Genomic DNA, 15,086 nt, shown 5'->3' with positions numbered 1-15,086 from the left:
TTGTATAATTTGTCCCACATTTACACAAATAGGATGAGTATTTTGTTTTCTGTGTGTTTTGGATGTTGTTGCAGTTTGGACACTACCAAGTTTTAATATAATATTTAAGCATTATTTATTTATTTGTTTGTTTATTTATTTTTGATTTTTTTTTATTTAGATTATTTTATTTTTTCACGGCATTCAAAACATCGTTTTATGACATAAAAATGAAGAACTCTTATAACTATTGTTAAACTTGCTACATCAACAAAAATCCACTTCATTTAGCTAGAGATTCATCCACTTTGAAAAACAGTACCACATCAAAAAGACAGTTTAGTTAAAATGCATTTTAGACTATTTATTTTTGGATTTTCAGGCACATTTCTTGCTATTTACAAACTGTTAACTATGACTTTTGCCTCAATAAATTACCTAATTTGCTGCTTAATAGTTATTAAGGAGGTAGTTCGATATATGTATTTGGTGAAATTAGGAATAAAAATAAGATCAATGTAGAATATGTGACCCGAGACCACAAAACCAGTCTTTGTATTGTTGACTGTAGTAAAAAACATTGAATGGCTCAAAATTATTGATTTTTCTTTATTACAAAAATCATTGGAATAATATGTAAAGATAATGTTCCATGAAGATGTTTGTAAATCACTACTGTAAATATATCAAATACTCTGAAAATATATCTGAGAACTCTGAACTCTGAAAAATTTTTTATTAGTAATGTCCATTGCGAAACACTTGGCATATAGACTACTTTAAAAGTGCCTCACACAGGTGAGTGGACTTGATAAACACCTGTAGAAACACACTCTTTTATTTCTCTGACACTTTAACTGGCACCAGTTTTTGCACCAGACATTCTCTTACAATCACTCCATATCTCTGAAAAATATCATTGTGCATTTATGACGTATGCACAGGTGAGTGACCTTGACAAACCCCCTGTAGAAAAACTTTTCTCTCTTACAAAACACTCTCTCCTCTTTACTTTAGTACTCAATTCTCTTAGATCCAACAGTTATTTTGTACCAATTTCTTTTGTGCATTAAGATTGCTATTAACAAATAAATAAATAAATGACACCAAGCGTTCAGGTGAAAACATCATTTTATGACATCAGATCAGAAACATTATCTGGGCTTTGCCTTCAACTAAATTTTTTAACTAATGTTAAACTTGCATCAACAACAAAATCCACTTCATGTAGCTAGAGATTCATCCACTTAGAAAAGCAATTTAGTAAAAATGCATTTTATAGGATTTATTTTTGGTCACACTTAACTTTCAGTACAATTCTTGCCAATAACAAACTGTTAACTATGATTTTTGCCTCTACATTACTTAATTTGCTGCTTAAAAGTTATTAAGGAGGTAGTTCGATATATGTATTAAGTGAAATTAGGGATATAAAATAAGATTATGGAGAATATGTGGCTCAGGAATACAAAAACGTGTATTGTTGGCTGTAATCAAAAATATATGGAATGGCTCAAAATTATAGATTTATTTTATTACAAAAATCATTGGAATAATATGTAAGGATAATGTTCCATGAAGATATTTTGTAAATGACTACTGTAAACATATCAATACTTTTTTGATAAAGTTTTTTCTTGTTAATGCATTGCAAGGTATTTAGCATATAGACAGACGTGCCTCACACAGATGAGTTTAACAATTTTATTATTTTTTCTGTCTTAAAGTCTTGTCTACAAACATTGAATTCTTTTAAACTGGAGCATCCTATTATTATTGAAATTTTTAGCAAAGCGAATGAGCTACAGAGAAAATTTCATAATATAATTTTCTGCTGGATTCCAGGACATGCTGGGCTATTTGGAAAGGAATAAGCTGACAAAGCTACCAAAATAGCCCTAACAGGAAAGATAAAGAAGTGCAAAATCCCACCTTCGAATTTAAAACCACTAATAAAAAATGTTTAACAAATAGCAAGCGGAATAGGATCAGTGCTCAAAAAAAGATATTATGAGATTGTTTATAGAAGATGTCATATAGGACACACAAGACTCACACATGAACATTTACTCAAAGGAGAAGAACCTCCAAAATGTCAATATTGCAACAGAAAGCAAACTGTTCAACATATTTTTGCGGAATGCCCTTTTTTATATTATCAGACAACAATTTGTATCAGGAGAGAGACTAAATGAAAATATGTTTAAATGTGAATCTTTCTAAAATTGTACAATTATTATCAAAAGTCAACCTTAAAAAAAAGTTTTAGATTTTTATTTTATATATTATTATTATTTTTTTTAGTTAGTTAGTTAGTTAGTTAGTTAGTCAGTCAGTCAGTTAGTTAGTTAGTTAGTTAGTTAGTTAGTTAGTTAGTTAGTTAGTTAGTTAGTTAGTTAGTTAGTTAGTCAGTCAGTTAGTTAACTTTATTTGTCCTCGTATGGAAATTTAATTTGCAGCATACACTAACAGAGACTTCTGACATTTCATATTTGGCATTTCACATTTTGCACATTTGGTATATATATAAATAAATAATTTAAAAACATGGAACTGCTACTCTAAATAAATATCCAGTCTACTAGCCATCAACTGAGGGAGGAGGAATTAAAAAACATAATTGCTCGAGGTATAATAGATAATTTTGTTCTATTTCTTACACACCTGGGAACACAATATCGACAACCTGATGGTAACAATTGGGAAAGGATGTCTCTCATCATTAACAATCATAATAGCCTTATTTAATACTCTTTCTTTGTTTATACTATCAATGCTCTTTAGTTTTATTCCCAACAACTTGCTGGCTTATGTTACCACCTTCCCCAGAGACCTTTTTTATGCGTTTTTTATACCAACAGATCACTCAAAATGTTGTATTGTTACGTATTTTTATCTTGTGTATTTATTGCTGCTAAGAATATTGTTAGAATATTTTAATAATTATAGAAGTGTTATTTATAAAATGTGGTAAACTTGTTCTTTTTTACAATAATATAGCCATAGAAGCTAATATAGAAATAAACTCAAAATTCTCTCTCTCTCTCTCTCTCTCTCTCTCTCTCTCTCTCTCACATGTGAGTAGACACAACAAAACCACCTGTTGAAAACAATCTTTAACCAGCACTTACACCAGTTTTTGCACTAGATACTTTCTTACAATCACTCCATATGTCTTAAATAAACTACAGTGCATTTATGAAGTGTGCACAGGTGTGGGGGCTTGACAAACCACCTGTCGAAACACTTCTTTCTCTGCAAAAAAACAAAACAAAACACCCCCCCTCATTACTCTAGCACTTATTTCTTTTATTTCCATCAGTTCCTTTATATAATTAGCAATTGTTGTGTGATAAGTCCATGGTCACATATGCATTTTATGAGTACAAATTAACAGCCAATGTCTTAATACTAGCCAGGTATTAAGACGTTAATTAATAATTAAAATTGTTCCTTCAATGAAAGTTACCTTTTTTTTTTTCTTTTTTTTTTTTACAAAATCTTTTTTAAGCTCACATTTGTCCTGTTTAATTTCAGTCAACCGTGCCATGCAGAGTAAAATAATCGATTTTCAGAATGATTTGTTGTGGATGCCATTGAAAAAGCGCATCTTGTTTAAAACCAGCTACATTCTTTGAATTTATCAAACGTTGTTATGGACGTTAGGTTTAGCCACTAAAGCACATTTATGCCTGGTTAAACAAAGTCCTCTTAGACCCTTGGTGGCTTTAAGATCAGACGTGGTATTGTACTAACTATTACTAACTGTTTTTGTAGAAAGGGCTGAGTCATTTTGCTGTGCTGCTACATTGTACTGGCTCCCCCTTAATGTCCTTTTCTAATGCGCGGTTCTGTGTGAGAGACTCTTGCTGGCCGACACGCAGTTGTCATATGATTGGCTAAAGGATTGTGCACACAAGCTCTCAGTGTTACTGGGTCGGCAAACATGTCTTTTTCTTTACGTTTTCCTCTGTTTCTTTGCTTTTTGCCTTCTGTCTCTCACAGCTAACAAAAGCTCACCGTCAGGGACACATGGTTAAAGTGGACTGGCTGGATCGCTTGACCTTCCGAGAGATTGAGATGATCAATGAGGTGAGTGGCTCTTCTAGGTTTGGGTATCACCGTATGATGTCATTGTAATTTTAGTAATTGTAAAGTCAGGTGAAGCTGGTTTGTAAAGCTATTGTTTTTTATCTCTACAGAGTGAGAAGCGTAGCTCTAATTTTATGTACCTTATGGTTGAATTCCCTCGTGTCAAAAGTGGTGAACGTGAATACAGCATTGTCTATTACGAAAAGGTACGTCCATTGTCCTGTCACTGTTTCTGTTTTTGCTATAGAGTTATTAATAAACCAGAATAATGCTGTTCGATGTCTCTGTTAATGCTTGTGCCGTCAAAATTTAAGCTTTGCTTTGTGTCTAAATGACTTTACTTGTTAGTCGACTGGTCTGTGATTCCTTAATGTTAACTGTTTAGGCATTGCCTTAGGACACTGTTGTAGGGAAAGCAGATTTTTAAAGGTTTTCCAATTGCTTAAAGAACGTCCTATGATACTTTTTAAAAATATTAGCTTACTGTAAATCTACTGTTTGAGCATAACGAATATATTAAGTCTATATCAGAACAGTTTCGGACCTCCCTCAAACACTCCCCTCAATCAACCTCGAATTTTCTCCTGGGAATCTTCATGTTATGGATGGCAATCATAAAGATACTTGTGTGTCTTTTATCAATACTTTAAAAAAATGTTAAATTAAAATGTATTACATTAATATTGAAATTAAATTCATACAGAAATTGGATTTCTGAAAAATTGTCCCAAGTTTTCAGTGCTGTTGTGTGACGTTTGTCCCATAACACTCATGACCTATTTATCTGGCTCATGTCATGTGACTGAGAAGCGAGCACGTGTGTGTATGTGTGTGTGGCCAAGCACAGTCACACAGAGGAGCTGCTTTTTTTTTTAAGGCTGAAGAGAAAGGCATTAGAGCTTAAATAGTTAACATGTTCCTTTTTATGAGCACCGATTGTAAATAAATGTACAGGGCGGGCCATTTACGTATATGAACACACTTTAATAAAATAGGAATGGTTTGTAATATTAACATCTTTTTTGTGGGACAGTAGTATACTGTATGTGAGGGGGCTTGTAAATAACTCATGAAAGAATAAAGCTACGTTAAAACCAAGCACACTATTGTTTTTTCTTGTGAAATTCCCAATAAGTTTATTAAGGTAAATCCATATAAATGGCCCGCCCTGTAGTATGGATTACTTGAAAAGCCTGTTTAAAATAAGAAATCTGTGAGAAATGTTTTTGGTATCTTAGTTTTTTTTTTAATCATATTTACATAATTTATTATTTTTGCTTTATAATAAATTATCTTTTTTTTTAAATACAGTATTTTTTAAATATGCTTTTATTTACTTTATTTCATTATTATTATTTTTTTTATTTTTTATTTTTTTACAATTTTTTTTTAGTCAAGCCTATTTAAAAAATAACTGTTATCAGTATAAATATCATCTTAAAAAAGTATTATAAATAATATTTTAAAATTTCTTACCTAATATACATCACAATATGCTGAATTTAAATAATTCCCCACATTCACATGAAATTGTTTCGCTTTTACATCTACATAAAAAACCATTAATTTATAGCATGGTGTAATAAATGATTTGTGAAGTATTGGATATTGATATTTCAGAGCCACATTATGGGGATTTTTTTATCATTTGTTTTGTTGGTTTAATTTAGGCGGTAGTGGAATAAGTCAATATACAATATATTTTCCAAGTTACTGATTTTCAGTAGAAATGCTTTTGATGGACCCTAAATATAAAGTTCTGTCAATTTAACTGGGGCTAGGAATTATTTTAGAATTACAAACCATTTTTCATTTGGTTCTTAGATGGCCAGTTACATTTCTCACTCTCTACACCCCTCTCTCTTTTCAGGATGCAGATGAATCCTCTCCTTTGCCGACCAGTTCAGATATTGTGAAAGTGCCTGACCCCCAGATGTGCATGGTGCGTGTTAAATTAGTTCAAATCAATTCATAGTTTTGATAATATCTGTTTTGACCACTTGATTGTGTAAATATATAATGATGTTGATTGTGTTTTTGTTCTGCTTCAGGAAAATCTAGTGGAGAGTAAGCATCATAAACTGGCCCGTAGTTTGCGCAGTGGACCTTCTGACCACGATCTCAAACCTAACGCAGCCACACGCGATCAACTTAATGTAATTGATAATTGAGCGAAATGCAACTTACACACAATAAATCACTGCAGATGTGTGGATTAATATGCATTTATGTGTCTATCACAGATCATAGTGAGCTACCCACCTACAAAACAGCTGAGCTCTGAGGAACAGGACCTTGTGTGGAAGTTTAGATACTACCTCACCACACAGGAGAAGGTGAGTGAGTGCATGTTCAGTCCAGGGCCATTGATGTCTATGTGTTGTACATTTGTGTGTTTAGCATCGTTTTTAAATTAGGTAGCAGGGTGGTGTCTCAAAAGGTTAGTTCACCCAAAAACTTTAATTTAGTCACAATTTCACCATTTATTGTGGATGGTAAAGGTTCTTTGTGGAACCATGTCGATAAAAAACCATTATTTTTAAATGGAGAAAAAATGAGATTCATTTTTCTGTTGAGCACAAAATAAGATATTTTGAAGCATGTTAGAATCAGAAAAAACTTACTGTGGAAGTCAATGGTTGTTGGTTTTAAAAATTTTCAAAGAAACTTCTATCTTGTTCAACAGAATAAAGAAACTAAAACAGATTTGTGACAAGTGAAAGTTGAGTGCATGATGACAGAATTGTCAGTTTTGGGTGAACTATTCCATTAATTTCTGTTCAAAGCAGAAGCTCACTGTGTGTCTCTTGTTTGTAGGCTCTCACTAAGTTCCTGAAGTGTGTGAACTGGGATCTGCCTCAGGAGGCCAAACAGGCGCTGGAGCTACTGGGAAAGTGGCGTCCGATGGATGTGGAGGATTCACTGGAGCTGCTGTCGTCGCAGTTCACCAACCCCACCGTCAGACGCTATGCCGTCGCCAGGCTACAGCAGGCCGATGATGAGGTGTGTTTTTTTGTGTAAATATACTGACAATGTACTTTCAGCAAAGTTTGTTTCCAATATTTATTTATAAATATATAAGAAGTTTGACATAGCTTTACTATAATATACTGTTAGCAGCCATTCTGAAGCCACATGTACTGCTGAAAGTGATATATAGGTGAATATGTAAATATGTTCTTCACTCTTTTTCTCGAAATATCAAAATAAACATGACAGAATAGCGTTGGCAATGAGAAAGCAGGTGTTAAGAAAGCATTTGATCATTGCATTATGAATATGTTTGCACCAACTATGGCACTCCTGTTTCTAGTCTAGTTATCTAAACATTCTTAATCCTATAACTACCCTACCAAGAAAAAAATTGGATTGCATTTCTTAACCCCTAATGTCGCTAGTTAAGACACTCAAAGCATTTTTTTAACACATTCCATAATTTTTAAAATATTAACCTCTACCAAATGGTTGATATGTGAGTTCAGGGTTAAAGGACCGGAATTAATGCATATACTATGAAATAAACTGAAAATATGATGTGGAAGACCTATTTATTAAAAAAAAATATTTTATAAAACACGTTTGAGTACTAAATCACCTTTTTTTTTAAGTATGCCATAAAATATTTCAGATTTTCATTTAACATGTTTTTTTTTTTTTTCACAACAAAACCAAAATCAGATGTAGTAGTGCAACAGGATGTTTGTCATTATTTAAAACAGTAAAAGCATGGTCAGTTGTTTGGTAGAGCAGGCAGTCAAAGGGTAAAATGCAAGAAGCAAAAAAAAAAATGTCTTGTTTTCAGAAGGAAGTCAAAATTCAGAGTCAAAGTCAGAGTTTTTTCTTAAAACGAGCAAAATAATCTCATTTCAAAATGAAATCAATTCAGTTATTTTGCTTGCGCCATTGACAGATTATGTTGCTTGTTTTTTTTTTCTAAAAACAAGACAATATGTTTTGCTTGTCTAGGAAATGCTTCTTATTTTATAAATGTTTAGATATTGGACTAGAATCAAGCCAATTTTTTTTCAGTGCTTTGTGCACATTATTGCTTTAATGATGGCGGGTTTACAGATTTAAACATGAAGAAAAAAGTGTGAATCACAACTTCAGTTTCTATTATGAAATCAAAATGAACTTTTGGCTATATTTTTTGTAAATGACATCACACCCGTTCTTCAATTTTGCTTGGCTAATCCCCCAATAGACTTCATTTGTGAGTGGTTTTAGGACATATAAGTATTATAACAATTTAAATAACTGTGTATATTTTAATCTGCAATATACTCCTATGATGACAAAGCTGATTTATTAACAGCCATTACTCTAATTTTCAGTTATTTTTTCTTATATGCTGATTTTGTGCCCAAGAAACATTTCTTTTATAATTTTCATGCAACTGTGATTCTTCTTAATTCTTCAATGAATAGAAAATGTCTTTAGAAATCTTTGTATGTCAATGATTTGAATCTTTAATAATCAGTATAAACTATACTTAAATACACATGCCGTTACAATGTGAGTCTATAGGACTGCTAAACGATTAGAGAAACTTGATCTTTCTGTAGATGCATGTGATTTTGTTTGTGACTTGTGTTAATAAATTGAGCACACACCACACACACACACACACACACACACACACACACACACACACACTTCATCTCTCGTTCCAACTCCTTGTAGGATCTGCTGATGTACTTGCTCCAGTTGGTGCAGGCATTGAAATATGAGAATTTCAACGATATCCAGGGTGGTTTGGAGCCTGCCAATAAAAGAGACAATCAGGGGGGTTTGACCGAGAGCTCGACAACAGGAGATCTGGACAGGTCAGCTGACACCTCACAACAACATCCAACATGCATTACTTTTCCTAAAATGACAGCATTTCAAAATGCGCATGAACAATTTCTGAAGATGTGTGAAACTAACAGAATTCAACAATCAAATACATAGTGAGAATTTTCAACTATTTTAGTATTTCTTTTTTCCAGTTCTCAGTTGGCATCAGCTATTGCAGTGATGCCCAGCTCACAAAAAGGCAAAGAGGGAACAGATGGTGAAAATCTAGAGGCAAGTGAAAAAAATAAAAAAGTACATTTTGGCTAATGTTGATGATTATGTAACCGTGTGTATGACCTGTGTTCACAGCAAGATCTGTGCACCTTCCTTATATCACGTGCCTGCAAAAACTCTACACTGGCAAACTATTTATACTGGTGAGTACAGCATGAAGGTATTTTGCAGCTCTGCTCTTGCATGACCACAACACGTTTGCCAGTGCTACAGACTCAATATGCAAGATTTCAGTTAAATATGTTTGGCCGTTGTCTTTGGCTGTAGGTATGTGATAGTGGAGTGTGAGGATCAGGACACGCAGCAGAGAGACCCAAAAACCCATGACATGTACCTCAATGTGATGAGGCGCTTCAGTCAGGCTCTTCTTAAGGTACTTTAACATTCATTTAAGTCCACCTAAAGGGATAGTTCACCCAAAAATGAAAATTCTGTCATCATTTACTCATACTTTACTTGTTTCAAATCTTTTTGATTCTATTCTATCTCTTATGCCAAGCACAAAATAAGATATTTTGAAGAATGCTGAAAAGCTCTAACCTTGTTTTTCAAGTCAATGGTTACAGGTTTTCAGCTTTTCAAAATATCTTCTTTTGTGTTTAAAGAAACTTATGAGGAAGTTTAGAACCACTTGAGGAAGAGTAACTAGTGGGTACATTTTCATTTTTGGGTGAACTTTCCCTTTAAGTCAACAAACTAATGTGATGATGCACTACTGTTTAAAATAGGGAGTCGAACAATTTGAGTCATGTCTTTAAATAAGTCACATGTTATCCCCATGGCTGCATTTATTTTGTTTTTAAAGTCATAATTTTTGTAAACTATTATTGGGGTTTAAAACACAGTAAAATGTTTTTTTTTTTTTACTTCCTATAATTGGGAAAGCTCCGGTCATTACTCCAGTGTCTCAAGAACCTTTAGAAATAATTCTAATATTTTTTTCTAGACTCTTTCATGAACAGAAAGTTTAAAAGGACACTATTGTTTGAAATATCTTGAGCTATTTTATAGTCCATTGAAAATCATTAATTCTGGAAAGTTGTTTTTAAGTAGTATCGCATGCAGAACTTATAGGTGTAATGACAAAACAGACATCAGAAGATGTTTGATGCTTAATATACATTTTAAAGGTGTTTGTCACATTCATAAAAACCCAGATTTGAACAGAAGGGGTTGTTTTTATTTCCCCTGGTTTCAAATTGTACTTTAATGATTAATAAAAGTGTCTGGCTGATTTATATAACCAATTAAAAGATGTTTCTCTCAAATATCAAAATTCTGTTATAAATTTTCAATTGATGCAGTTTTTGAAAAAATGCTACACTTTGTTGACAACAATGGTAACACTTTAGTTTTGGTATTACCAAACCCTTAACTAACACTACTAGCTTGACAAACTACTTATGAACTGTTTAATAATAGTTAGTGAGGTAAGAGTTGGGTTTATGTTTTGGGTAGAATTAGGAATGCAGAATAAAATCATACTTTACAACTACTAATGGACAGTTAATATCTTTATAATACGCAGGTAATAAGCCAGTAGTTAAATGCATGAATTGGTAATGGGAACTAAAATAAATTGTTATGAAAACAAACAAAAAGTACTCTCAATTGTAAAAAATGCTTTTCAGTCAGCAGAACATCACGTTTTGCATTGCCTGTAGTAAATGTGCATCAATAGGAATGAGTAATCAGTAACAGCATTTTAGTTTTTGAGTGAACTAATTTTTTAATGCTTAAATCGATGGAAAAAAGAAATAGTTGATGATGTGATGTTAACGTGTGTTTCCAGGGTGATAAGAGTGTGCGAGTGATGCGTTCACTTCTGGCCTCCCAGCAGACGTTTGTAGATAGACTGGTGCAGCTCATGAAAGCTGTTCAAAGAGAGAGCGGAAACCGCAAGAAAAAGGTATGCAGCGTTACTCTGAATCAGTTTTATAACTACTGGACAATCTTTTCTTTCAAGTCATTGATTTACTTAAGAGTGCCATTTTTTTCTGTCTTTTTGTGTCTGACAGACGGAGCGCTTACAGAGCCTGTTGGCTGATAATGAGAAGGTGAATCTGTCAGAGATTGAGCCCATTCCTCTCCCTCTGGAGCCACAGATCCGCATCAAAGGCATCATTCCTGAGACCGCAACGCTCTTCAAGGTATGAATGATGCATTGTCTGCTGCACTCGTACAACCCCTGACTTCTTGCTTTGTCTCCTTCAGAGTGCTCTGATGCCAGCAAAGCTCATCTTTAAGACTGAAGATGGAGAGCAATATCCTGTCATCTTCAAACATGGGGATGACCTGCGGCAGGACCAGCTCATCCTGCAGATTATCTCACTCATGGACAAGGTCAGATCTCATTTTATGTATAAACATGCGTTCAGAATCTGAAAGTCACCATGGAATGAAGTATCCATGCACATCATTGTGTATTTTTAAATCATGTGGAGTAGTATTCCTATATTTTGCAGCAGCTTTTTTTTTAGATGGTTGGCATATGTATTGTAAAAATACCAAACCATAACTATCCAATTCGTTCCTAGTGCACAAAATCTATTTTTTTTTGCTGCTGTTGTTGTTGTTTTAGAAACTGTTTTACTGGGATATACATACACAATTATTAGACCTCCTGTGAAATCTTTGTGAAGATTGATTTTTTTCAACATCATTTTAAAAACTCATTTCTCCTAACTAATGTCTATAATGACAGTGCATATTATTTTACTATTTATTGTTGCAAGATATTGTTATTAGTAAGTTAGTACTACTATGAAGTTCACTGAACTAGATTAATTAAGATAACTAAGCAGGTTATTTAAATTGCCAAGTCATTAGTCAACAGTGGTGTAAGAATGTTTTTTGTTTTTTTTAACTCCAGCGGTTCGAACTGTAGTTTTGCCGAACGGGAAAAAAAAAAAAGTTATTAGTATGATGGTGAAAAACTGTACATTTCTAGTTAAACCATTCTTCTGCAATCTAATACCAAAAAACGGAAATAAGGGCAGTTAAAGAAGAGGAGCAGAGCAGGAAAAGTGGCAGACCAGGAAAAAAGGCAGAGCAAAGTTTACTTACTATTTTGTATCTTTCTTGATCGTGTGGCCAAAGCCCAAATACTAAGACAATCAACAAGCGACCACAGCGTAAAACCCACAAAGTCGACATATTAACCAGGCCCTGATCTTGTCGGGATCCGACTTTGGAATCAATATGAACCTTCTTGGTGAAAAAGACATGCTTTGCCATATAAACAAATGCATATGATCATTTACATTCCTACAGTGGTTTGTCTGTAGCCAATCAAAAATTTGGGGCTGATAATATTGGGGCTAATAATCTTAACAGTTCTACTTTTTTACATATTTATTCTTATTCCAGCTAAATTAAAAGAAATAAGGCTTTCTCCAGATTAACGTTGTCATGGTAAATAGTTGATGTTTTTATTTTAATTTTATTTCCTACATTACAAAAGGAATTTAAGTTTCACAATAATAAATTGGTCTAATAAATGGCTAATAGAGACTCTTCATGTAAATGTTATTGCAATTTCCATTATAAGCTGACTTGAACATCTTCTTAAATATCTGTTTCTTTTTCTTCAAAGTAATATCGGTTTCTTTTTCTTTAAAGAAATGTGTTTATTTTGCGAGTTTGTTTGCTAAAGCTAAAATTAAACATGGAAAAAAAGTGTATTTAGTGTTTTTTTTTTTTATTGCTATCTGTATTTTCTCAACATTTCTTATCTGCAGTTGCTGAGGAAAGAGAATTTGGACCTGAAGTTGACCCCATACAAAGTTTTGGCGACCAGCACCAAACACGGTCAGTGCTGCTTCACTTATTGTGTGCAGGATTCAAACTATTAGCCAGTCAAGAAAAATTTGAGTTTTAGCTCATTTTGAGCTTCGCCTCACACATGTCTGCAGGTTTTATGCAGTTTGTGCAGTCAGTGCCTGTGGCTGAGGTTTTAGCGACTGAAGGAAACATTCAGGTAATGCATTACATCCTAGTTGTCCAGTCTAAATCCAATCCTTTTTCTCAAACAGCTAATCTTGGTAAAATTTTACAATTCATTTATTAAGATAAAATATGAAAAATTCCTCTTTATATTTGTAATACATCTAAAGAAACTGATCATCTATTAATTAATTACAAAGTGCATATTATTTTATTGTTCTCTTGGTTAATTGTCTCTCCATGCAGAGTTTCTTCAGAAAGTACGCACCCAATGATAAAGGACCGTATGGCATCAGCTCTGAGGTCATGGACACGTATGTTAAAAGCTGTGGTGAGTTCAGTTTGTCAATCAGGTCACTTTATTTGTTATTTAGCACCTCAATAAACACATGGTATGGTTTTGATAGTGGGTCAAAACGGTCTACCACAGTAAAAGTGTAATAGAGCTTTTATTTATTTGTCTGTTGTATATTGTTTGTTTTGTTCTGAACAAAAACAATGACTATTATATCTTTTTTGAAGACACCCATTAAAGCCATCAGTGTAACAATAGTTTATATATATAAAAAAAAATCCTATCAGGCCTATTCAGAACACAATTCAGTTAATGACAGATAATAAAATGCTTTTTAAGGGTCACATTGCAGCCCTGAAATACACATTTATTATTTCAAAATCTCACTATCCCTCAAACCACTAGGTTTTACCCATTTGTCAGCAAGTTTTTAATCATTTAAAATATACCATTTATTATGATCGCTTATTCTTATATACAGTTAAAGTTAGAATTATTATCCCCCCTTTGAATTCTTTTCTCTTTTTAAAATATTTCCCAAATGATGTTTGACAGAGCAAGGAAATTTTCACAGTATGTCTGATAATGTTTTTTTCTTCTGGAGAAAGTCTTATTTGTTTTAGTTCGACTAGAATAAAAGCAGTTTTAAATTTTTTAAACACCATTTACGTACAGCATTATTAACCCCTTTTGGCAATTTTTTTCAATAGTCTACAGAACAACTTTAAGCTGTATAGAAGTGTCTTGAAAAATATCCAGTAAAATATCATTTACTGTCATCATGGCAAAGATAAAATAAATCAGTTATTAGAAATTAGTTATTAAAACTATTATGTTTAGAAATGTGTTGAAAAATTTTTTTTTTCTCTCCGTTAAACAGAAGTTGGGGAAAAAAATAAACAGGGGGGCTAATAATTCGGGGGGTGTAATAATTTTGAGTTCAACTGTATAATAAGTACAGGTCAAGTACATTTGACATTAATATATATGTTACATTGAAACCCAAGGAAATTATTCTCCACCCTTTTTGTTCTGTTTGTTTATTTATTTATTTATTTATACATTGTAAAACACATTACAAAAATATACAAAAAGGACTAAATAAAATGTAACAATAAGCAAATACAGTAAAGAGTAGTTTTAGCAACAACAAAAAAACACTAGTGCAATCTTACATACAGAAAATACAGGTCTACAATTTGCTGACCAGAACTAGTATCAAGTAGCAAGCTGGGAGTTGGGAGTAAGGCCTGAAACAGATGAGGCAAGGTGATGCTGAAGAGTTTGGACATGTTTGCGAAGGGGTTCCCACAGTTTAATGATAGTTGTGCTAGGTTGGTGAAGAGAGTACCTAATTTTCTCTAATTTCATAAACTAAAATCATTTCCTATCCAACAAGTGTGAGGAGGAGGGTAAGGGCTCTTCCAGTTCAAAAGAACTAACCGCCTAGCCAGAAGGGTTAGGAAGGCTACAAAGTCTACAAAATGAGAGGGTAAAGTGTGGCCGGGTGGGAGAACCCCAAATAAACCAATAATTACCAACAGTGGTAATAGCAGACAACAACAGGAAAATTTGCCTCCAAAAAGAAAACAGGGAAGGACAGGACCAAAACATATGAATTAGAGTAGCTGAACTAGAATGACACCTGTTGCACTCAGGGTCAATAATACGGATTGATGCAAGCTTGCCTGCTCTTAGACCA

General features: G+C 33.3%; 1 protein-coding gene across 3 annotated transcripts in view; it reads left to right on the top strand.

Annotated features, from left to right (window-relative positions):
• Window positions 1–15,086, top strand: part of pik3c3 (phosphatidylinositol 3-kinase, catalytic subunit type 3) — a 28,488-nt gene that overhangs the window by 9,589 nt on the left and 3,813 nt on the right. For all 3 annotated transcript variants that reach the window (NR_137316.1, XM_021477525.3, NM_001328533.1), the window contains 16 exons: window positions 3,985–4,071; window positions 4,182–4,277; window positions 5,942–6,013; window positions 6,123–6,227; window positions 6,315–6,407; window positions 6,889–7,074; window positions 8,755–8,897; window positions 9,063–9,141; window positions 9,220–9,287; window positions 9,412–9,517; window positions 10,937–11,053; window positions 11,163–11,294; window positions 11,359–11,487; window positions 12,885–12,954; window positions 13,059–13,123; window positions 13,336–13,420. Coding sequence is in view for 2 of the 3 variants with exons in the window: in XM_021477525.3 (XP_021333200.1) it covers window positions 3,985–4,071; window positions 4,182–4,277; window positions 5,942–6,013; window positions 6,123–6,227; window positions 6,315–6,407; window positions 6,889–7,074; window positions 8,755–8,897; window positions 9,063–9,141; window positions 9,220–9,287; window positions 9,412–9,517; window positions 10,937–11,053; window positions 11,163–11,294; window positions 11,359–11,487; window positions 12,885–12,954; window positions 13,059–13,123; window positions 13,336–13,420 (1,633 nt within the window). In the remaining variant the exon portion in view is untranslated. The remainder of the gene's footprint in view (window positions 1–3,984; window positions 4,072–4,181; window positions 4,278–5,941; window positions 6,014–6,122; window positions 6,228–6,314; window positions 6,408–6,888; window positions 7,075–8,754; window positions 8,898–9,062; window positions 9,142–9,219; window positions 9,288–9,411; window positions 9,518–10,936; window positions 11,054–11,162; window positions 11,295–11,358; window positions 11,488–12,884; window positions 12,955–13,058; window positions 13,124–13,335; window positions 13,421–15,086) is intronic.

Source organism: Danio rerio, chromosome 7 (genome assembly GCF_049306965.1).
Source record: "Danio rerio strain Tuebingen ecotype United States chromosome 7, GRCz12tu, whole genome shotgun sequence".
Lineage (NCBI taxonomy): Eukaryota > Metazoa > Chordata > Actinopteri > Cypriniformes > Danionidae > Danio > Danio rerio.
This window is presented reverse-complemented; position numbering and strand designations above follow the sequence as displayed.